Here is a 25,418-nt window from a genome sequence, read left to right as displayed (position 1 = left end):
AGTAATGGAATGAAAAAAGTTGGATCCATTATGATTAGATACAATGTATGTATAATATAAAATTTTATATTATACTATATAATCTTTGAATCATATAGTGTAGCGGTAAGCAAAGTAAATTGTGCAATCAAATGACCGTCCCTATTTTCAATTACGTATTAAGTTAAGTATCTGTCATGGCAAATAAAATATTGGTAAAAAAAAATTAATGTTTATTCTTCCTTATCAACTCAGCATTATTTTTAAAAACGCCAAATACTACAGAGGAAGAAGAGCTACTAGAATGAATAAGGAGAATATAAAGCTACCCGATGATTCATTAAACAATAATGAAATATAAATGAAAGTAATCAAAGTCACAAACTATTTTATAATAAGTACTTTTCACTATTGAAATCCTAATTGTAAAAATGAATGTATGATAATGTATTGTCACAAGCGATATTTATAAATGAATGAATAAATAAAATTAATTACTATTTTAATTTATCTTCTTCTGATAACTGATAGTAATGGAGTAATCTTTCTTACTCTTACACACTGTGTCCCTTACGCTACCTATACGTACGCCCTCAAATACTAAGTAGGCAACCCACAGAGTGCCTACCAAACGCCATCATACGATGTCTGCTAGGGGTACAGAAAAATTTAATCACGAACAATTTCTCTTCTGCACTTTTTCTATCAGACCAACATGAAAGGAGTTACAAGCCAGAATGTAAAAGGAATTCGATTTATTTTCACTATTTTGCAAGGGGGCACTTCTATTACCTAGAATTTATAATACACGCTTTATATTTATATTTATATTCTTTTATTTATTATATTTTCTTGTAATAAAAAATCCGTCTAAGAGACAATTCAATAGTACACATTTTTTCTATATATACATATATTTCATTTTATAAAAAATTCCTATTTGAAAATTCAAATTTGAACGCCGCGCGCGGGGAATGTGCGTCTAGTACGTTAAGAAAACGCTAGAGCGCGTTCACCCAAAGAAGGAAAAACCTGCCACTCAAAAGGAAATAACGTTAGCATAAAAGGCACCATTGTGCAAAAAAAAGAGTTCCTCTTTCAGCGAGCCTGGGACGCGGTATATCCGTTGCTCACCCAGACCTGGAACTTTGCCGTGCACCGGTACAATACCGCTACGAGCACGAAGGGAGAGAAACAGACGAAGTACGAAGGCCAATTGCTGAAAAGTAAGTGTGTACAGTGTGTACACCACCAACAAGGTAACACTTCCACTAACCGGTACCTACTTGGACTTTCGGTGCTCGACCGCTTTAAGCGTGGAGACGACGCATCCCCAAGTAGTCAAGGCACTAGGGTTAGCGACCACGTTCTTAGGCGAAGTTCCTGGGTTGACGACTTGAGCAGTGCTCAAGACACCCAAGGGCCCTGAGAACGACCTAACCTTACGTGACTTGGTCGGATAGGTAGTTACCTCACACTTACTTTCCGCGGTTGTAATAAAAATTCGCATTAGTCTAACCTTACGTGTTTAAGCAGAAATATTAAGGAGGGAAAATTTAAATTGTCATTTATGTAAAATTCTCTATTAAAAGGGCGGATAAATTTTAAGTAAATTATCGAGTATATTATATATTGTTTTTTATTATTAACGTAAATAATTGCGATCAATTAAATACAATTAATACATGTAAAAATTTAAGATATATTTCCTTAGAATCATATGATTGAATAAATATAAGATAATTAAAAATAAATTGATTGTACTTATTTAAGCAAACCTTCCCCTCCACATAAGATTGCGAGTTCCTTTTTATAGTTTAAGATAAAAACTAGAAAAATAGCTGTTAAGATTTGAAATCGTTTAATAAACTGAGAATATTATCTGAACCCCAAAAAGGGACAGGAATAAAATAAAAAAGATATTAGATTAGAAAAATATTGAATAAGTTGAAAAAGATTTTAAATTATTAAATTAATTAAATTAAGGAAATATTCAGAACTCAATAAAGTAATAATCAATAAACAATTGCTGTATATGGTGCAGGAATTAATTGATTATTCAACAGATAAATTTTGAAACTTGATAATAAATATTTTTAAGTATTGTACATAATCGGCAATTTGAGCAATTTCGCTCTTTTACACAGGGCCATGAACCCGCCCTCCGACATATAAACACAATCATTGTTTGTATGTTGGTTCCTAATCTTAGAGTTTCCTCGGTACAGATAATATTCTTAGCCGATTGTTACCACCACAAATAAACCGGGGTTATACTCAAAGAAAGGGAAGTCGTAATTTGTTTAACAACAATTGAAGCTAATGCCTTGGTTGGAAAAAAAAACAATTTTTCCCAATAATTATACTCTATTTGTAACTGGTTAAAACGACTCTCTTTAAGATGGCAGAGATTAACTTATTATACGCTTCAACTACCGGACTTTTTGTACTTGTTTGACTTTCCACTGTCTACAAAACTACATTAAAGGTTCAAGTCATATTTTTACCACTTATGATTGTTGACTAGAGTTAATGAATGAGGAAATATAAAAAGTCTTAATCAATTAGCCCATATTATTTTGTAGTTCAATGAGCTCCAAGCAAAATTATCAAATATAATATCGTACCCCTCCGATTAACTACTCGAATCATATATAGTCTTTGGTGTGAAATACCTTTAGCCGTAATAGATAAAAATTTTTAAATAAAATATTCAAAAAATGTTACTAACGGTATCCAATATCCAACCATTCAGGCTCCAAGATATCAAAACGTGTAACTTAGCAACATAATGGTGGGGTGTCAACAGAGGAGGATATGTGACTGAAACAGATGGTAAGTAAGTTCTCTTCCTCTATTTCAGCGTGAACGAGCTTAATTGCTGTTTAACAAATCACAATCACACATATATGCATAGTAGTGGCTGATAAAGCTTAGCCACCTCCCAGTATGTCCACAGACTGAGTGTATAATTCTCCAATTTTTTGTTTGACCACTGCAATGAAAGTACCGAGCAGCTACTTGATTAAGCGATACACCTACGAGTCATTTAGTTTTACAACGTTTCTTCCATCGTACTAAAGTGTAAACAGATTAAGCTAAAGTCAGGTGCCAACTTTCAAGCCTCAATTATTTGATTTACAAAGTACAATCGTAAAGAATCGGACACGCTCTGCAGTAAACAATGTCAAGTCCTCGATGTTTGAAGAACCCATTGACTCTTCGTCAGTGGGCAAAACTACTTATTTTCGTAGTCACGCTATCAGGTATGTATATTTTACTTACAAATCATGGGTACCCAGTTATAGATACGGTACTACCCGCTCTAATTACCTTAAGAAGTAGCTTGAGGCTGGTCTTCCTCGCGCTTTTTTTTGTCTCAGTTTTAAATAAAGTTCAGATTACGGCTTAAGAGATAAGTAGCTGACAGACAATCTATAAATTATAATTTTCCTACACATTCTTCTATTTAAACTTTTTAAATTTATATTGTTACCATTGAAAAAAATTGTACCTAGCAAAGAAAAAAAACTTTTATAAAAATGATTAATTTGGTAATAGTACAAATTAACCAAATATTTTAGTTGAGTATATCAGTTTATTTGAAAATGATAAATAAATTTTATCATTATTGTTCCCACTTAAATAGTCACTAACGTAAAATAATTATTAATTTCACTGCTGGTTTTAATTATACTGAATAACTAACGTATCACCAAAGTTATAATTTTTTCTGAAGAAATCGTGCAATACAATATAAATAATGCAAACTTTATAAACACATGTTTATAGTTTCAAGATAAAAATACCAATGGTTAAGTTGATTAATGAAATTAATTAATTTAGTTTTAATGAACTGTACAACTTTCATGCTTAATACTTTGTTGTAAAGTTTCAATTTCTTTTCTTTCTCGAGCTTTCTATAAAAGAAATATATGATGTGTGTATAAATAAAACATCATAAATTGCTGGCATCCTATTTTGGCATGTACGTGCCTTTATACAAGGATTTACATCTAAAAATAGTAGCCAAATCGTAGTATCGATACCGTCAAGTACCAAATTCTACATATGGTACTGAAAAGTTTTCAAGGATGCAATTTTAAGTCAAGATTTTTGTTTTCTATAATTGTTAGATTCAACAATGTTACAATCATCCATGAACTGAAGTATTTAGCAATAAAATTTTTAAAAAATTGCTACAACATACCTGAAAGCATTTTTAATAATTATAGTTTTCAGATGGCACTACAGGAAAAACTTGCCAAACAAAAAGTTTTATTTTAATGAACTGTACAACTTTCATGCTTAATACTTTGATGTAAAATTTCAATTTCTTTTTTTTCGAGAGCAAAAACGAATTTTTCTCAGTTTCTGTATCTATTTTACGTTACAGAACATCTGCATTACATGACAGACTACAACGTGTATTTTTTTTAAAAACTACAACTTTGTCGTCTACAACTTATCGATATCAGTTAAGTGATTGGCAAAATGGGTGTGGCATTACCCGTACACACAGATGAGTGGGTAATCCCAGTGACTAATACAGTAAACTGCCACAACAATCTAATAAGAAAAAAATTAAATAAAGTCACAGTTCATACAGTTGCGTCTCTTTTTAACAAAAGGGCATCCAGTAACATGGCAACGGCATCCATGTTGTAAGCCGCGCCCGCTAACATTTAAATGGAAAATTTTCACTAAATGTATAATATAGGCTTGACATAAAGGTTACACTATAGAGTTCTTCTTATTTTTAACTATTGGGAATATGAAGGGTGTAACTAAAAGGTTTGAGAAAATAAATGTACGTATGTGTACATGAATATAAAAGTATTAATAACACATAAAAAAGTATAAATCTACAACTCTGATTTTATGAGCATCATTTATAGACCATCTTATACGTAATTAAAAAAGTATTACAAGTAAATTTCACATGAATGTGTTTATGGTAGCACGTGTAAATAGATGTAAATATTACCAAATTATGTGCACTTGCTGGTGCTTTGATGTTGCAGGCTGTATGTAAGTTTAATCTTAGAAAATAAAACATATACTGTATTTATTTTCATTAAAACAATTCTGAGGTACCTGAAACAACTGATAAGTTAGGAAACATTAATTTTCTCTGGATTGCTCTTAAATAGGTACTTTTTCGTGTTTCAGTGCGAAAATGATGTGTCACAAAATATGAATTGCGTTAATTAGAGCATACCAAAAACAACAAAAAACCAATGCAAGAGACACTTGATTCACGCATAAATAGTACTAATTTGCTGACCGTGCTAGAACCAAGCTCTTCGCACTCTTCCAAAAGTTAAACCTTGTAAAATTTGAGTTAAATATAATTTTTTGTATTAGAATACTGTGCGCTAAACAATTTTTGGTACTTTTACTGTACTGATTTAATTTTCTTGGAAGTCAAAAAGATGGAGGAATATTCATGGATATAAGGGAAGAAGTCGAGTATTGTAGTGCAGAAAATGGATTGTATGTGTATAACGGTAGAAATAACCTTGGTAAAATAAAGATTTGTAGCCTGTAGTGCTCTCGCGTTGGTTTCGATTTTTCAGTTATCGGTCTCATTTAAAGCTTTGTGCACAGTAAGCTTTTCTAAAGGAACTACTACTTTCAAACTACGAATTGAAAATATATTTTGAACGGGATCAATTTATGAGAATAACAATATTTACAGGCTGCCATGGATTCAAGCCTCAACTCTATCCTAATGTGACCGAGTTGCAGATAAATGAAGGAGAAACCCTTAATATAACTTGCACGAGCAATGGCTATATCAAATTTTATTTTCCCACAAGTGACACAAACGGAAGGGTAAGTTTGATTACCTTAACTACTGTATGTTTTTATGGGTTTCAAACTAATAATTTTTTTTAAAATGATGACAACTTATTTATTCGTTGAAAAAAAGACAACTTCTCAAGTTGACATAAAACCCGAAGTTAGGAGCACCTACAAGACATTAATAAAATCATCAGCTGTTTTTGGAGATACTGGCTGGTATTGTTGCGCTGATGAAAACCAACATATAACAAACTTGACGTTCAAAAACTACAATCATCCACAGGTTACTTGGATATACGTTTATGTTAAATGTAAGAAAACCACAAAATTTGTCTCTTCTCTTATTAAAAAATTTGTATTTAAAAATTCTAATGCAATTTCTTTATGCGTTAATTTAAAAATTGGCAAATTTTCTTGTACAGCTAATAAGAATGTATTCGTACATATAAATAACAAAGGAAATTTTTTACTGGCGTCTGGGTGTAGGGGATACATAATTCTTCCGTGCCAAACGACTTCCCCTGAGTTCAATGTTACTTTAAAAAGAAAGAATAAAGTAACGTAATCTATTAAAATATTTATCCATCGACTAAGTATTGCTAATTTCACAAATATTTTTTTATTTTCTTAGGTATTTGAACTCAGCAAAAAAACAACTTTTGATCCTAGAATTGGATATATTATTAAGGATGTAAATATGGATTCTATAGGTGTATTTACTAGCTCAGTCAATCAAAACAATTCATCATCCACGATAAAAATAGTGGTTCCCTACTCTTCACGGTATGTTTGTCTAAGCCAACCAATCGTAAAAATAAATGGTTCCACAGGCGTCACAATCGGCTCAAAATTAGGTGTTAAATGTACCATTAAAATCAGGAGAGAGGCTCTTTACAACGTTTTTTGGAAAATTCCTCAGAACACGGTAAATTAAAACACCATTAAAAATTTTTGAGTGAGGACAAAAGTTTGCATGCACTATTTTTAATACATTTTCTAAATGTGAACATCTGTTAGACTTCTAGAACAATTTCGAATACCGTTAAGGAAGTTATAAAACAAGATGACAGATTCAATATAATAACATCTGAGCTAATTATTGATAATGTAACTTATGGTGATCAAGGGAATTATGTATGCCAAGTAACATCATCGTTTAATGAAACAAAAAAAAGTGTTGTAGTAAATATTTGCGTGTATGGTAAGTCACGGATACTTGTTTTTGATTACTCTTTTAATGCTCTTACTGTTTTGTGTTGACAGATTATAACAATCCATACATAAATCTGTCGCCTGTTAATGAAAACGTGTACGGCATCAAAGGGGAACCTGTAACTTTTGTGGCTTACGTTACTGGATGCCCAAAACCAATTTTAAAGTGGTAACAAATAGAACTATTTCAAACATTTGAACCAATAAACATATGACTTATCCATTGAAATTCGTGTTATTAAGAAGTATACTGCTTTTCAGGATGGATAATCGTCGCCGCATTATTCATACGTCTTTATTTACAGGCTACTCAACATTAACAAAGTACAACAAATCTACGAGTAGCTTACGCTTAGAGGATATTTCTACTTCTCATGATGGCATTTATATACTAACGGCTGAAAATACTGCGGGAAAAAAGAACATAACATTTCGTTTTCACGTTCTTTAAATATTAATTACTCGAACAGTAATTAACTTTAAATATTACCTATAAGCTCTTGGTTCGAACTTTAAATATTACCTATAAGCTCTTGGTTCTGATAGTCCAAAACATAAATTACCTTCTGACGACAAAAGCTGTAAGTGTTACATCAAACGTTAAGAATAATATATTTATATTATAATATATTATATCATGTTTTACTAATAATGATACTCAACTCCAAATGTATACACAAAGATAAAATCACGAATTTATTCTTAAGTTCTCAAGAGCTAGTACTAATATCGTAGATATGAAGAGCATCAGAAAATATTACTTTGGTAAAATAAACAGATAGTCTGAGACTACTGATATACAAGTTTCATATTATCATAACTTAATTTTACGTCAAACTTAAAAATACGGTGTAATACTTTCAGCTCTAGTCTGCTTGCATTATTTATATTTTTAATCTACCCCCTCCAATTAAAATTTTGGGGAAGTCAGATTTCGTATCGCCATGTTTGTGTTTAAATGAGTTCAGATACTTTGATACTTCACATTTTGAAAAATTGAAGTCCTGAGACTTTCAAATTAATTTTGATTCATCTTCATAATTATGCAGTACCGTAATCTTGTTAAATACATTTTGTTGTCATTCTCACTCTGTTTTACGATGATTATTTACAATAGTTAGTTTATTTTTTTTTTGATCGTAGAAAAACCAAGGGTGAGGTTAAGCACGAGATATATCAAAAATTACTATAGCTTCAACAAAACAGCAACTTTTGTTTGCTTTGTTGAAAGTAAATCTAAATTCAAAATATCGTGGAATAACATAAGGTATCCAAATTTAACGTCCCGTGGAATAGATGAGACGTATAAGTTACGGGTAAGATTTGCTTTAAAAGTAATGATTATTTTATTTCTGATAATCTTAAATAAATATCAAAACTACATAAAATGAGTTATAATTTAATTGATAATAAAGTTTTTAAAGAATGAGGAAGTTGATGGACAAAGTCATAAAACTGAAAATCAATCGATAGTTACGATTAATCCACAAGAAGAGTCTACCATCAAATGCACGGCTTGCAATAGTTATAGATGTAGTGACAGAAAACATGATATTTATATTACGGGTTTGTACATCTTAGAATTTAGATTATTTTAAGTTGTGAGTTAAAAAAAATTTCTTGCTATATTATGATTTTATGCATTAAAATTTTTTTTTTTTGAAGACGGAATTCCGAATAAGACTTTTGGAATTTTAAGGCCAAAAACTGAATTTATTGAAGGTCAAAATATTTCTTTAATATGTACTGCTGTCATTCACGAATATTCTGAGGCCTTATGGTATGATGACAAAAACAAAACAGTGGTGGATTCTGGTCAGTTTTAGATTTACGTAACAATAGCACTTATTTAAATTTGAAGGCAACATAGTATGTCTAAACTTTCAAACTTTCGACCTTATGATCTTTCAGGAAGAATACACGTCACTTTTGAAAAAACTAACTATACTCACCGGGCCATTATGTCGATTAATAATGTGAGTCGTTCAGATGAAAGGGATTATTATTGTGTGGCAAAATATTTGTATTGGCCAGTTTTAGAGAAATATTCTCTAAAAATCAAAGGTATATATAAAAAAATTTTTTTTTTGGAACTATTCCACTATATTTTGTTATCGAGTTTTATCGCTTTCATTTTTATTGTCTATGATTTTTGACTCATAGTTCCAGCCTACTTTGTTCAAGGAAATATGAATAACGATACAATAGTACGCTTTGCAAAAGATCCTGAAAATCCTGTCGATTTATCATGTTACGTTGGGGGCATGCCAACACCTAATATCACGTGGTTTAAGGATGGTACATCTTTGGAGTCATCAAAACAGTTTAGCTTAGAGGACAGAAATCAAAAATTAATTATAAGATATCTATTGGATAGCGATAGTGGTGATTATTCTTGTGTTGCAGAGAATGGCTTTTGGCCTGTAAAAATATCTCAAAAAATTATTGTGAGAGGTAACAATTTTTAATGCATATAATTTTACTTAGTTTCTCAGGGAATACAACTATAGATTTCTTACTCTGACAAGAGTACTGGGTCTCACAGAAAACTTATTAAAAACCTTTGTAAAGCAAATAAAATTCTTACATCAGTTTATTAAATTGTACAAAGTTTTTAATTAAGATATTTTTTCCCACTGAAAAATTAAACTATTATTACGAGAAATTACCGAAGTCAAGCTTCATTCACAAAAAAAAAAAGTTTATTTTGATTACATTTTAAAAACAAATTATTTTCATCGGTTTTCTTAGGTGTACAATTACTGTAATTTGGAGTTTTTTACCTTTAAAGAAAGAAAACGTTCTTTTATAAATGTAATTGGTTTTGACTTCAGGAAATAAGAAACTTAACTTCTGGATTGGAATAGCAGTGTGGTTGATTACAATCCTTACATTTCTTTTAATTTACGTTTGCTTAAAAGCACACCATGTTAAGGTAAATAAATAATTGAAAGTACTATTAGAATCCTTATACTTCAAAAATGAAACGGACTACAAAATTTTGATCATGGGATCAATAATTATTTCAAGTTCAAAGAAAAACAACTATTAGAAGCTATTCTTACACATTGCAAAGAAGGAGAACTTGATCTAGTTAACCCAGAACTAACTGTAGATGATCAAACAGACCGTCTTCGATACGACAGAAGATGGGAGTTTCCTAGAAGAAAAGTAAGATTAGGTAAAAACAATAAAATTGTCCTAAAAAAGAGTAATCAGTATTCGAGCAAAAAATAATAACATACAATCTCTCATTTATCTAACTTAAGATAAACAATTGGGAAGTGGAGCTTTTGGAGTTGTGTTAAAAGCGGAAGCTTATGGAATTCTTGAAAAAAAGTCTACTGCAACTGTGGCTGTGAAAACAGTTCGAAAAAATGCAGATTTAATATATATTATTGCACTGGCAAGGGAGCTTAAAATCATGACTTATTTAGGACAACACTTGAATGTCATAAGTCTTCTGGGCGCTTGCACCAAGAATATAGCTAAACGTTAGAATTTTGGAAAACTCTAAAAAATTATATGTAAAGAAACTGTCTAAGAAATATTAAATTATATTTTAGGTGAACTTCTGGTCATTGTCGAGCTCTGCAGATTTGGAAATTTGCAAAGCTATCTTTTACGTCATCAACATAGTTTTATCAATCAAATTGATCCAAATACGGGTAAAATCAATCCATCTATTGGAAAAAAAACTAGGAGGTACGATCTTTGTCACAAAATACTACTTTTGTGGATCAGTTAAAAACTTTTCAAATCAGTCTTCATAAATATTTCAAATTTTCTGTGGATACGATGGTATATTTTTATGTAAACATAATTAATACAATACACCAGATAAAGAGATATTTAGCTTGGTATTAAAAATGAATTAAAAAATAACTTTATTAAAGTATTTAATACTTACTTTTTTTTGGTTTTAAATTTTGAACGATAATGTATCTACGAATTTTATAAGTATCCTATGTGAAGACATTTGAAATTAGGAAGCACTGTTTTAAGTGCAACGTTTAAGTTCCTTAATAATCAAAATTTCTAACATTGAAACCTGTTCTTCTTAACTTATGGATGGACTTCTTACCTGATTGGATTACAAACGTCGCTTAAAAGTTTGTGTAAATTATTAATATTTTGTTATGTCGTTTGTTGAACATTTCGTTCTGCTCTCAGTTGTTTCCATGATGACTTGAAGGTCAGTGCCTAAGCACACGATCAGTAAGAGCTAATTTTGGGAGTACGAATGAAAACTCCAAAAAATCAGGTGTTAGTTTGAGCAACGTTTCGTTGGTCTTAACGCCAACCTCATCAGGCCCAGTCTATATCGTTAAGACGATCGTTACAGACTGCTATTATTTAACTATTAATACTTTGTTTCCTATCAAACGGATGATTAGAGGACTTATGGTCTAACATGCAGATTTGTCGGATTTTCAAGGGTTAAATGCGAGGTAGACTACACAATATTCAGTGTTTCATTCTGTTGAAGTTGTCAGATGTGGATACAATTAGATTAATGATAAGCGTATTCAAACAAACTTTAACAAAAAAGAAGTTAAATATCGTAGTGTAATAGCTGACTGATAGCGAATGAAAAAAGTGAGTTACATACTGATATGACTCGATGGAAACATCATTCATAGTCACTCATGTCATACTCGTGTCACTTTACCGTCCAGCTCATCATTCTACTTCGATACTATACATAAACAAGGTTATGTTATCGGATTTGGCGTATTTATTTGATTTTGAGAATTTGAATACTGGTGTGACTCTGGGCTTTTAAATTTTTCCGTACAGACCATAACGGTATTTACAGTTGCGATTTTTATAGTTTTCATGTTTAACATACTTATGAGTTAGTAAGTTCGGTAAGTCTGCACTTTCTAGGCACCAGATGACATTAATACACTTTCACATAAAGAATATCTGCTCTTACCACCAACCAACTAATTTATTGGCAACAAGCCCATTGAGGAATTTTTCTTAGTTATTTTTTCTTTGACGATACACTAATTTGTGATCTACATAATCCTATAGGATGGTTGTGCGTAATGAAACATAAAATTACATACACCCATAAATGTTTTTTTTTTTCAATCAAATACGTACAGTACAACTAAAACTAACATAATGATAATGCTACATCACCTTTACTGAAATGGTACAGTTGAAGTGAAGGGAAAAGCTTGTCTTACAAGAAAAAAAGCATTACCTATGTGAAATAAAAATGTATACGTAAATTTTTTATCCTCTATAAAATTAATAATTTAAAACTTTTCGGTACACTTACACTTTTTTATCTAATAGGGTAAGACAAAAGTCATTAGCTGTTTCGGACTATAACAGCAAGCAAAAAAATGTGCCCATCACCTACGGTGCAGAGACGCATGGCTTTAACAGTGAATCCAGTGATGATTGTAGTAATGATGACATGCAGCCAGGTTGGCGCTCTAACTACAAAGGGGACTACATTGATAAAGATTTTGAGAGTTTTTTCTCGCAGGATCTCTTCATATGGGCTTATCAGGTGGCAAACGGCATGAAATATCTTTCTCAAAAAAAGGTAGGTACATATAATTATTCAAGATTTCTTGTTTACCTACTCACCAGTACTCACTGACTGATTTGAGTTCATATTGATAACTTTATTTACAGATACTACACTGTGACTTGGCTGCAAGAAATATTCTATTAGCAGAAAACAACATTGTTAAGATTTGTGACTTTGGTTTGGCAAAAGCTTTGTACAATGATGAAAACTATAAAAAGCAATACAAAGGAAAGTTTCCCGTCAAGTGGATGGCTATTGAATCTATCAAGGACGGGGTCTTTTCAACCATGTCAGATGTTTGGTCATTTGGTGTGGTACTTTGGGAATTTTTTACCCTCGGAGAACCACCTTAGTCAAATATGGAGTTTGAGGAAATGTATCAAAAACTCATCGAAGGCTACCGAATGGGGCAGCCTAGTTATGCTACAAAAGAAATGTAAGTAAAGTTAATGGTGTGTGAGAAGCTTAATTTTGGAAACCATCACTATACACTCTTGATTAATATTTTAGCTACGAGATTATTCTTCACTGCTGGGAGGACAACCCGATTTTGAGACCATCTTTTACAAAACTGGTTGAAAGCATTGGGAAACTTTTAGAAAATGACATTAAAATGTATTTTCTTAAACTATATCATGAGTATACAAATTTTAATGTGACATGTCACTCAGAGAAAAGAAGAACTACTTAGCCCGTATGGTGCCATCAAATTACAAAAAATTTCGCTTAACTCAGCATTACTACGTTTGCACGTTTTTGCACGTTTATATTATTACAGTAAATGTGCTATAATTTTTTACCTTTTGTTATGAGAGCATGGCCAAAATAAACAAAAATTTTAAGGTTATGTTTGTATATCCATTAACCTCTTTAATTGTGCACCTCAACATTTTTATTGCCCTCTCTAAATCCATAAAAAGTATAATTTTTTTAAGTTTACAGAATTCCCTCCAAGATATGCTCCACACTTACATTTTTGAAGGTTATGATGTCCCTAAAATGTTGAGAAGTAATTTATGTACTCTCGTACTTATTTTCTCAACATATTACACATTTTTCTTACATTTTATCTGAATTTTTTAATGATACTACTCAAACACACAAATCATGTGAGGTTGTGGTTTTATATTGCCGAACAACTTTCGAATGGTGAAGTCATTTATGAATTTTTGGATTTTTTAATTTTTAAATATTTCATGCTCATTAATTGTAAGATTTTTAACGTATCTTAGTATTTAAAAAAATTTTCACTTCAATTCTTTAGAAATTTATACGTACTTATAGAATAAGATGCGACCGCAATTTTCCGGACAGTAATCGTTACGGTTGAGAGTATGAGGGTAGGTATATTTTAACAAGAGGAACCCAAAACTACTATGTTGTTGGGGTTGAAATCTCTGATTTTTGTTTGTAAAATGCAATTGACTAAGTATATATCAACGTGCACCACTAAACTATACAAAACGTACGAAACTGCCATGTATTGCATATTATGAAGCTGGGATGTTGCATGCTAAGTACTATTTATCAGAATAGATACACTAACTGTAAACTCTCAATAAAATCATTTGCATATTTTATTCATAGTAATTTTATTTACTTAAAAAAAATTTTCAACCTATTTAACCGAAAGTGAAAAACATAAATGCTTGGTGCGGAGTCTTTGAAAACTTTGATTGTAGAAGAAGACATTATTTAACTCGAACTCCTCGAGGAAATTAACTTGTCAGACTCTATGTGATATTATACTTTCATCCACGACAAATTTCAAGCAAAGTATATTAAACTGGTACAATTAAAACTTCCGAAAAGTTTCTCCAGCAATCATAGTTAAAATATTTTTTATTCTCTCCAACTTCTTCTTAATCCGTGACTCTAAAATTTTCTACTGTGTATTTTTCTTTGAACCAGAAACGTTATTCCCCTGCGACCAGCGCTGGACCCGGCTATCGAGAAATCCCTGCAAATCCTTTGAAGCAACAATTCACTTTAAGAGACAGAGTATGAAATAGCTTGTCGCATTTTCCGGGAAAATTCTATTTTACGACCTTTATATTTTTTTTTTCAACTCTCTGACACGCTTACGCTTTTAACTTCACATGCGACTTCTGATGCGCGACAAAACTCTTGTTTCATAAATATCATAATAAAATGTGTCCATTGGGACGAGTGGTGTAAAATCGTAATTTATAGTCACAATAGTGGCAACTAACACATCATTTTCTCAATTTCATGGTGCGTTCCGGGCAACGATTAGAAATTCCGTGAATCGCATATATGATCTAATTTCAAATAAAAAAAATTTTTGATTACGGAAGCCACAAAGAGCTACAAGCATATCGTTTCCAATGATAATTACATGTGGGATAGAGGGACAGATTTCGTTGGCGCAATAACCATTTCTCGCTCTCAGCACCTCTCCAGTTTGGACCGGTAATTCTGATTTTGAACTGCGACACCTCGTTTCGTCAGTGAGGCTTATTATAATATGCAGCCGAATGCTTGGTATCTCCCCTTTGACAACGTACACTATATTCTTATTACCGTAACACATGAGAGTAATTTTAGTGTCCCAACTAGCCAAGTTGCAATTTATTTTCGCAAGAAAAAAATGGAGTGTGTTTGAAAAGGAATCAAATTTTAAAATTAAGGTGAGGACGCCAATGTAGTTAAAATATGTCTAGCCAGAGATTCTTCTTCAAAAACAAGACCAGTAGTTGCGTGTGTGTATGTGAATGTTCACGTTGAGTGCCACAGGTCTGACGATGGAAGAAGCTGATGGAAGTGCTAATTCGTTACTAGTTCTTGTTGAAGTGCATGCTTACTTACTTTCACTGAAATTTTTCCATGACTTTGAACGTAGCTTTGGTGTAGGATCAGTAAACTACAAGGATGACAATCGTTTGGATTACTTACAGGTTAAAAATTAAAAAATTTCTATAAAATGAATTGTACTGTAGAGTAAAACATTTAGTTGTATTTAATAAGGAAAATAATGAAATGCCCACAAATGTTGAAAATCATTGTTATGATCCATCCAAAATACAGGTTGAAAGTAATGGAGTTGTATGATTGGAATACGAATTAACATTATTACAATGAGCGAGACAAATGATTTTAATTTTTTGCATAAATTATATCCAAGTTAGAAAAATTTTTTGAGGATCAAAGGAATATTAAAGAGGGTAACGAAAATGAAAAAAATACTTTTGTAACGAACTACGTGTAGATGTGAAAAAACACACAAATATACACAGAAAGAGATATGAATTTTTTTGCAAAAGAAACATATTTGTACTGTGGAAGAAACAAAAAAAGGGTTTAAAAACAAAATATTGCATGTTATGTTATCACAGCATTCTATTTTCATCCTCTGTAAGCCTTGCTCTACGGGAGAGTAAAAAATAGAGTTTTATTTTTAGAAAAATATACTTGAAAAATGAAGAACTATTCATATAATATTTTTTATGAATTGAATCACGTTTTTAGTGTAGTATTTTGTACAATAAAATAATGTTATTATAGTTATTATTAGTAACTGTTATTTGAACACGTAGCACTTGCATTTTTCGTGAATTAACTTTTTCAAATTGCATGTATCTGACAGAAATGAGAATTTTCTCAATTTTTCGTAGAAACAGTAGTACACAGCTTTTTATACGAGAAATTGGCTCTGGGTTAAATCGTTTCACAATAGAACAATTTTTACAGAATGAAAACCAAGAAATATTGTAACAACTTTTGAAACTTTTTTCTACGATTCACAATGCCTGAGCATATGGTTTCTTTCAACAAATTAAATATCTCTCTTTTTATGCACGAATCTATTTGTTATTACGCCTTGACAACTTTTTTTTTCATCAATTTTTTTCCAAAATGCTATTTTTAGCTTACTTAGCCTTATTTGATCAACCGGTCATCCTTCCAGAGAAGGATTAAACCCAAACCCAAGCATGTGTTCAAAGTGTAAACTCCCTATGTGAAAACTGTCATACTTTACCCAATGTGCATTAACCCTTCTCTTGCACACATATTACAAATAGCTTCTCAAGTGCAGGTGTAAATTTGAGCAAATTTTCGTAACGGCGCACACAACTAGCAACACCTATGGGCCAAACTATAAAGGGACTCCTAATACTCGACTGACCAAGCTCTAATCCTCTAACAAATTATACCGAGCTGTTGTATCGAACGGAGCGTGGGTGGACAAAGTGCTCGCCTGCGGAGTTGCCGCAGTTAGCAGGAGGAGCCCGTAGCTGATGCCGTCGCTAATACTGATGAATCGCTAAAAAAACTTTTGCACGCGCCAGTTTCGAGAAACAAGCTTACACAAGGTGGTTCCTTCAACAAACTTTTTTGTTTGAGAATTTCACAGGAATAAAATATCATGTGGTAGCTTGGTACATCAGAATGGTGCTTGATTTATTTCATCTGCTGAGGCGATTTTTTTGTGCTATGACGCAGGATTCAAGGAATCCATTGGACACGATTTACTGAAAACACATACAACTCTTGAGAAATTTAATTCTAAATACCAAAACATCAGGAAGATTAACCATTAATCCACGAAGTCATGGAAAAAAATGTGAGCAGTGATAACTTCTATGGGTGCAATGTTCTGTTGTTTTTCAAACCTCTTCCATCAAATATTCTAGCTCTACCTGTTGAAGTAAATTTTACCTGGTCACGGAGAAACAACGTTAAACAATGATGAATGTTGTAATATAGATAAATAAATTTATGTTGATTGAAAAGTGACATCCTGTATTACTTCTAAAATAACAGTACTATATCTGTAAAAGAATGACTACAGACTCCAAGTGTATAATCCATAGATAATGTGATTACCAGAGAAAATCCCGGGAGTGTTGAACCAACAATACTCCGAGTATTAGCAACTTAAACACGGCTCAAGTTTTCCGTGATAGTCACGTCATTACCCGAACGCGAAAACCACCCCGAGACTAAGATAAATACACCAGCCCCCATCGTCGTCCTCTGTCTCCCTCGACTTTTCCACCTGGGGACTTTGGGAAATAATACACAGCGGAGACCGTGCGCGTCGGTGGCTCGGTTTCATTTCGCGGCACGTCGGCGCGGATCAAGTCGTCGCTCCTCTAGGCACCTTCTCTCTCTATATCTGTCTTTCTCCATACTTCTCTTTATATGCTCAACTATGACTCGGGGACAAGCTCCCCTCGGCTGCATGGATTTGTACGTCCGCCCGGGCTTAGCTTCGCTTATAAGTGGCGGATGAAATTCACCTCGATACAAAAGACACTCGAGTATCCAGAGATGTGCATAAAGTATACCGCTGAGCCGGCTCGATGCGATGTTTTGTCTTTAAATTTAGATGAATTGCGAAATGTGTTTCGGGATCCGCCCTCGTGTGAGATGATGAAGCGAGCTCGCGTGCATTGTTTTTCAATTTGTGCTCGTTTATTGAAAATGAAATGCTCCACGGGCTTGAGTGTACGTTTCATACTTTTTGAGCTGTACAATGACATTTTTTTTTTTTTTTTTATCAATATGGGTACATTTTTTTATGTTCAAGCGGATAGGTATGGACTTGAAAATTTTTGTGTATAAAAAAAGTATATGTCAATTATTTAAGTTTGGATTACATTGTAAAAAAGCATTATTTATTTATCATCTATGCTTAGCAGACTAGCAAAAAATAACTTAAGTTGTTTACTCATAACTATGTCACTGCGAACCCATTGTGTATAACAGCATTAGAAAATTAACTAAAAACATATTAAGACACGTTTTCAAGTTATTTAAAGTAATCAATAACGTACTAAAATATGTTTTTATGATATCACGCGTGTTGAATTTTACTTGAAATTTTAACTTATTATTATAGTTTCATATAATTAAACTTGAGAAAACCTATCTAACTTGTGAAAAAAATACATGTATACTTATAAAAGACAAGCAAATTTCAACATCTTTTTTTCCCCTAACGCCTAGGTTGAGAGGCGAAAAATAAATAATGAGCATCTTTCGATCGATTGTAAACACGCAAAGATGGTTTCGTGTTACTAGATAGAAATACTGTGCTTATAATGGAACTTTAGAGTAACGAGACTTTGGTTATATTCTCAATTTGTATCCCAATTTATTGAAAAATTTGTAATTATCTGTTTTCGATAATTGGCGCCCATGTAAATATTAAGAGTCCTTCACGACAATATAACGAGGCATTTGCATTTTTTAATTTTCGAGCACACAGTTACCTCTTGCGAGCCATTATATTATTTTAATTTTAGGGGTTGATTAAAGTGTTTGATTTAATTTTTCCAATTCTTAAGAACGACAAGTGTTCTATGTAACAAGATTCCGTATGATGGTGTTTTCAGTACTGCAAGAAATACGTGGTTGCACGCGAAAACAGTTTGACTACAGCTTTGAAAATATGTCTCCAAACCTAGTATTTTTGCTCCAGATAGTTTCGTAAATATTGGATGTCTAATTCAATGAACTTTGTCAAACTCTTTGAGTATTTGCTTTGTTAATGACAGATGATTCCTAAAGTTCCTTTTCATGTTGAAATGTTTTTTTTTTTTTTTTTTTTTTTTTTGTCTGCAGCACGACAAACCTGCAAAGTTTAATTACGAGCAAGCTTTAATTAAATAAGCATATAAATAAAATCGTCAAATTTCTCTTCCGTAGGATGATTTCTTTGAAAATCCAAATTCTCACTATTCATATGCATATTTAAATAAAATTCGCACAAATACAATCTTGATTAAAAGTATTTGGAAATTTAATCATTCCTGGATCCCCGCGATGAATTTCAGTATCCGAATTCTGCCTCTATTTTGAATATTCACTCGGAGAAATTATTTCCATACATCCGTCATCAATGTCTCCATTGTATTTTCACTTTCTAGGAAAAAAATACAATCACATAAAAAGCCAACAAAGGAGTTGAAACTTGTTTAGAAATCATTCATAGCAGTACGGGTGTGATTAAGGTGTTTGGGACAAGAATTTTATTTGGTGTGCAAACAACGCAACGAATGGAAACATTTTGTACGGATACCCACTAGGTTGAATAATGTATTTAATTTCAGCGAGCAAACAAGCTCTGGGCACTACCGCTGCGGAAGAATGGAAGCCGAGATAAAGCGAAATAAGAAGCAAATGGAAATTATCGGTCGGGAACTAACAATAAGAAAACGAAGGCGCGAGGCAAAGCGGAAAAAAAGGGGGGGGGGTAAGAATACGGAGCAGTGACGGCGGAATCGATGCATAAATATTCATGCACAAGGAGGATGCAAAGGAGTTGAAAAGCAGGAGAAAAAACGAAAAAAATAATAATTGAAAAAACAAGGTAGGGAGAAACAAGCTTGGAAGCTGTGGAGGGGGAGTGGGGGAGGGTGAAAGAGTTAATGGCAAGATCGATTTAGGAGTACAGAGAGTGAGAAGGGAGAGACGTGCACTTTGGACCGGGTGGGCTGCTCCCTCAAGGAAAATGGTTTCAACGAAGGTAATTAACTTGAGGCGCGAAGCGGAAATGTAACCGAGTCCCGTGCAATCTTGTATAAGATCACCTGTTTGTTACTCGATACCTTCTCAGACTTGCTTTTTTCGAATGTTTTGGAGGCACAATCTTGTACACGCATCTACAAAATTTATCTGCTTGATAATTAGAGGATTATTCAAACACTTTCGAGTTTTTTTGCCATAATTAATGAAAACTTCGAAATCTTGGACATTTCGCGAAAATTTCATTAGTATATGCACAAGCACACCCTTTTTACTTTTAATTGTACTTGTATTGGCTAATTATTTGTTATCTTAAAAATTATCGTACTTGCAAATATTTGTATTTTTGCAAGTACGATCTATCTATTATTATCTATAAAATCTACGTTATTTACTTTCGTGAATTATTTATTGTCATACAGGTAATTTTTTTTTACGTTGCTCGATTGGTTGCGATTGAGCACGTGGTTGGTTCAGAATAGATTATAACGTGAGATTTACAAATGTAAATTTAAATTATTATCTTATAAGGATATTTAGATGATGTTATCTGAAAAAAAAACTAGTATTTCTTTTTTTCACGAAAAATTGTGAAAATCAAATATTTTTTATTATAGTTTTGGTGCTGATTTACAAAGCACACTCAAGTCAGAGTCTCTTATTAATATCGATTAATACCATATTTGAAGTTATTATACATTTTCGTGAATTATCTATAAAAATCGCTGAGTTGAAGGCATTTGTTACTTTTAATTTAACTTATTTTTTCCACTTACAGTAGTATCAAGAAGGATACCGCTAAAGTATGAAATTTAACCGCTCCTGCTACCTAGGAACCGTCAGTAGTGTTGTGCTGCTGGCAATATCAGATCTCTTGACAGTTGACAGGTCGCTGTACGTAACGTCTCACTAATTCAGTACAAAGTTTTGTTCCTTGACAAGATCTCCTGATCTTTCAATCTCAGCAAGCTATTGTTGTCACCTCGAAAAAATATCCTATTTTTGTTTCATGAATTAATATTAAGTGTATAATTATTGTAAGCTTTTTTCAGAAAGTAATTGAAAATTTGACCTTATAATGTATTAAATAACGTAAAAAATACTTTATAATAATTTTATATTTAATTTTCTTCGAAGAAAATCTTTTAACAAGAAAAAATTAAATTGATTTAGTAACATGCTATCAATGTAATTCTTTCATCGTATAACCAAAGTGTAAATATAACTTTACCAAACGTATCTGGGTGTATATGTATGTATGTATATAGTATTATTTAAACTCATCTGCATCAGACTGGTTTTTTATTATACTTTTTTTCTATCTAATATTTTTATGTGTTATTCGTATTGAAAAAAAAAATTATTTTGTGCAACATTAATTTGTTTATTTAATGTAATGTCGTAACGTTACCAAACCAAGTTTTTTATTCATCAGGTATAACATGGTTTGTTATTCTTTTATCATAAAATGTATTTCATAAAGCCTTTTTAATTTATTGCTTTTCGATAAGAGTAGGATTCTGCGAAATAAAATTTTATTTTTTAGAGTAGTCAAACTTCTGTTTTCCAAACCACTTTTATAAATTTGCAATCAATCAATGTTTGATAAAAATAAATTGGCTGCTGATCAAATTTACATTCAATTTAATTAATGAAACCAGAAAAATTTATTAAAATGAAAATACATGCACTACAATAATAGACGATTCAATTCATCATACATTGATTCAGTAAAATTTTATCGAAACGGTCACACGTCAGTTTGAGTATCAAATGGTATGTGCACAACTCTCCTCTACATACGTCTCAAATGAGATCCTAAATTTTTTCAATTTATAAAAAAAAAGACTACATTTTTTTAGTGATTCGGTGTTTTTAATACAAAACTAAAATTTGCACAAAAAATCTGGACATGAATGACCTTGTAACATTATTCTTACAAGATAGATAAATGAAAAAAAGCTGTTTTCTTCAATTTTTCTTTTAATTTGAAAAGTTGAAACTCTTAAGTTAGCTGAAAGTCTATGCGGTCCAACCATATATTGAGCGAGAGAGACACGTTAAACATAAAATTGACTGTACTTAAGTAACTGAAGGTTCGTTCTATGCGGTGGAATATACATGATATTTATTTCAGCTAACTCTCTTCCTCTCTAGTTCTTCAGACTTAGCATAAGAGTTCGACTAAGACTCTATTGATTAGAATTCAAACTCCCGTTAAATATCAAAGATTTTTGAAGTTATTAAATTACTTTCATCTGTAGTGGGTGATATTTATAAATAAAAATAATAAAAAACACAACGGAAATTGCAAAAAAATAATAATAAAAATATGACTTAACTTTGTTAAAATTTAAAGACTATTGTATAATGCACGTACTTAACAAGAATTATTCAAGTGAGAACAGGTGAAAACAAAAAGTAAATTATAAAATCGCAAAATATAAATGGTGTTGGTCAGAAATAACTGGAGGAACGTTTGACAAAAAGAGATGACGTCTTGAGTAAAAACTATACCTTTAGAAAAGTTTAACAAATATGATACAAGTTTAAGTGTTGATTATTATTATTTCTACTTTTCTCTTCAGTAAGTAGCAAGATCTACTATAATTCTTTACCCAAGCTTGTACACGCTCTAATTATTTCAAATTTATGTCAAAATAAAATAACATTTATTGGCTCCAACAATAATTTAAAAATATTAATGGTTGACAGTGGGTTATTGTGGATTTTACTATTTTTTTTTTTTTTTTTTTTTGGAAGAAAGTTGGAATGGTAGTTTTCCTACGAGTTTGAAAAGTCTTTGTTTGCGAACCGAGAGGTTTGCGGCCCGAGCTGAAGGCGAGGTCCGTAACGAGGGTCGTAAAAGAGACTTTTCGAACGAGTTTCGGAAAACTGCTTTTTCGCCCGAGGCAGTACCAGCCTCCCCAAACCACCCGAAGGCGGAAAAAAACTTTTTTTATTTAATGAAATTTTGAACACTTCAACTGGAATTATAATTTTTTATTTTTTAACGGTAGTTTTTAAAAAGTTTTATTTATGATTAAACCACCTTTACTCAACGTTGTTCAATTCGAAAATCAAATTAAAAAAATGTTTTTGCTTGGCCATGAACAGATTAAAATTTTTTTTAAATATTTAACGTATTCTTGCAGATAAAAATTTGTTGTACTTTTTTATCAATACTTAAATTCAAAAACCACTTACAGTCTAAATAAGTTAAAGAGTATATTTAATTTTTTTCAGTGGAATTAGAAAAGAAAGTTTTTGCAATATTTTGTGCAGTTTTGAACTGATAGGATTTGAGCATCATAAAATAAGATTTGATTCTATTAAAAAAAAATTATATATTTTGTGTGACTGGGACGATGCATATGATTAGTCAGAAAATAGATAAAAAGCAAAACCTGTCATAAAAAAGCTATATTGTAAAGACTTTTTTCCTAGATAAGCTGGTGATGTAGCTTCCTTAATTGTCCAAACAAATGAATTACATTAAAATTAAATAAAAATAATTAAAACACCTGTACAAGAAACTACTTGAACTACAGTGAGTAACCATCGCAGTAATTATACTGTACTACGACCGGAAATTATCATACAACAGATTAACGTAAGGCGTATGAGAATATTGTTATAGCTTAGTTTTCGAAAGTGTTCTAATTATGTTATGTGATGCTTACACCTAAGATAAGATGTTACAGCTCATCAGAAATGCTTGCACACACGGTTCTTATCTCGACCTGAGTGTGGTATATTTGACTATAGTAACACTTAAGATAAATGTCTGTTTATGTTCCGTTGGATGATCATACAACTGGGCCACTAAATTAGGCTTGAAAAAAATAGTAAAATAATAAAAAATACGTATCCGTTAATGAAATTAAAAAATATCCGTTGCGTCGCTAAGGATTTGCAAAGACAAAAAATTTCACAGTAAAATAACTCATGTAAAAAGAAAATAAATGAAAACTGAAAATTCGATTTCTGACAGGTACAGTTGAGCAACAATAAAGTTCTTAAAATAAAGCTACTGTGCATTTTCGCCTAACGATAGCATAATAAATTCAACGATTGAAAATAAACAGAGACTCGGAGTACGGCGTACAATAAAATAGCGCTTATCGCGCTCCCAAAAATGTTCTCACGCACTAAATAAGTATACTGCGACGTATTCAACAGGCGTTGTGTGCCGCGTTTCTTATCCTTGCATGTATTTCGTCGTCTTGGCTCGCGCATTTTGCCAAGGGAAGCGACTCCTACGATAGCCAACGACTTTTTTTATCATGCCACTGCGCAGTTGCAAGTGTTTTTATACATGTTCGTGACGGGGTGCACGACTAATCCTCTTCCCATCGATTATGATAAATACTGTGGTTTCTTGCTTCGGTGTCGTCAGAAATTTCAGTGAATGTACCACATGTCTTCTAACTATGTTTGCTTACCTCTACTTATTAATGCACATTTTCAGTTTGTCATTTCTGTGTGAGATAAAATAACAATTATATTTCAGGTAAAGCGTGAAGGAATTTTTATGACCAAGTCGAGAACGTCGTTTTTACCATTTTTTTGCAAAAACAAAGTTTGGAGAGCATTTTTAAAATTTTATGCAGAAAGTCCTATTGTACATGGGTCATTTAAGGGTAACTTTATAAAATTGGCAATACTTAAGATAAAGAAGTATACGAGAACACTCCTTCAGAATGAAGCTATTTGAAAGGATGTTATTTCTTGATTCAAAAAATTTTAAGAAAAGTATAATGGTGACATCTTATATACTGGGAAACACTATGTATATTTAAAATTTAATAATATTTTCAACATAATTACTAAATCTACTGTAAATATAATAATCTCCAATATGATTGTAAGTATATCTAAAGTAGGTGTACGTATTTTTAATGGTCTATCTAGTAAGAAAACTCTTCTAATAAGTGTCTCGATTAAAAAAATTACACTGTAATCCAAACGCACTGTGGTTTAAAGAAGAGTTTTTTTTTCATCAGAAAATTGCATAATTGATAAATTGTTGTTGATGATGTTTGAAAAAATGTTATAAATTTTAACCTGTAAAATCGAGAAAAGAAACGTCGAAGGATCCACAAACGAACCCGTTAACTCGTTTCACCAAAAAACAAGCTCGTATGAAAGAAGAAAAAAAAATTGAAAGTTTTCAATTAAAAATTACTCGATTTACGTGTACTCCATACTCACCGAAACGACACCGAAGCTCCACCAAAAAATGAGCTTTCGGATTTCAATACAGGGAGCGCTCGATATTTACTCCCTTTCCGTAAAATAAAAATCGGAAACGAGACTTCGGTATACACGGTTGGTGCGAGTCCATTCGATTTCACTTGATACCCGATAA

The 25,418-nt window shown here is 31.9% G+C and overlaps 2 protein-coding genes across 2 annotated transcripts in view; one reads left to right on the top strand and one right to left on the bottom strand.

Annotated features, from left to right (window-relative positions):
• LOC106637920 (uncharacterized) overlaps positions 1–25,418 on the bottom strand; it is a 143,120-nt gene that overhangs the window by 39,004 nt on the left and 78,698 nt on the right. The window lies entirely within an intron of this gene.
• LOC149374296 (vascular endothelial growth factor receptor 2-like) overlaps positions 1–25,418 on the top strand; it is an 80,952-nt gene that overhangs the window by 11,604 nt on the left and 43,930 nt on the right. Inside the window, 14 exon segments of the mRNA XM_089593972.1 lie at positions 5,681–5,817; positions 6,419–6,570; positions 8,267–8,315; positions 8,415–8,565; positions 8,665–8,814; positions 8,911–9,063; positions 9,163–9,453; positions 9,834–9,934; positions 10,030–10,180; positions 10,269–10,493; positions 10,566–10,704; positions 12,310–12,565; positions 12,658–12,989; positions 13,064–13,192. Of these exon segments, the coding sequence (XP_089450098.1) occupies positions 5,681–5,817; positions 6,419–6,570; positions 8,267–8,315; positions 8,415–8,565; positions 8,665–8,814; positions 8,911–9,063; positions 9,163–9,453; positions 9,834–9,934; positions 10,030–10,180; positions 10,269–10,493; positions 10,566–10,704; positions 12,310–12,565; positions 12,658–12,989; positions 13,064–13,192 (2,416 nt within the window).

Source organism: Copidosoma floridanum, unplaced genomic scaffold, assembly GCF_036245765.1.
Source record: "Copidosoma floridanum isolate Cflo_tuat_1 unplaced genomic scaffold, Cflo_Japanese_pri ptg000020l, whole genome shotgun sequence".
NCBI lineage: Eukaryota > Metazoa > Arthropoda > Insecta > Hymenoptera > Encyrtidae > Copidosoma > Copidosoma floridanum.
The sequence above is the reverse complement of the archived record's forward strand: the minus strand, read 5'-3'. Positions and strand labels throughout refer to the sequence as shown.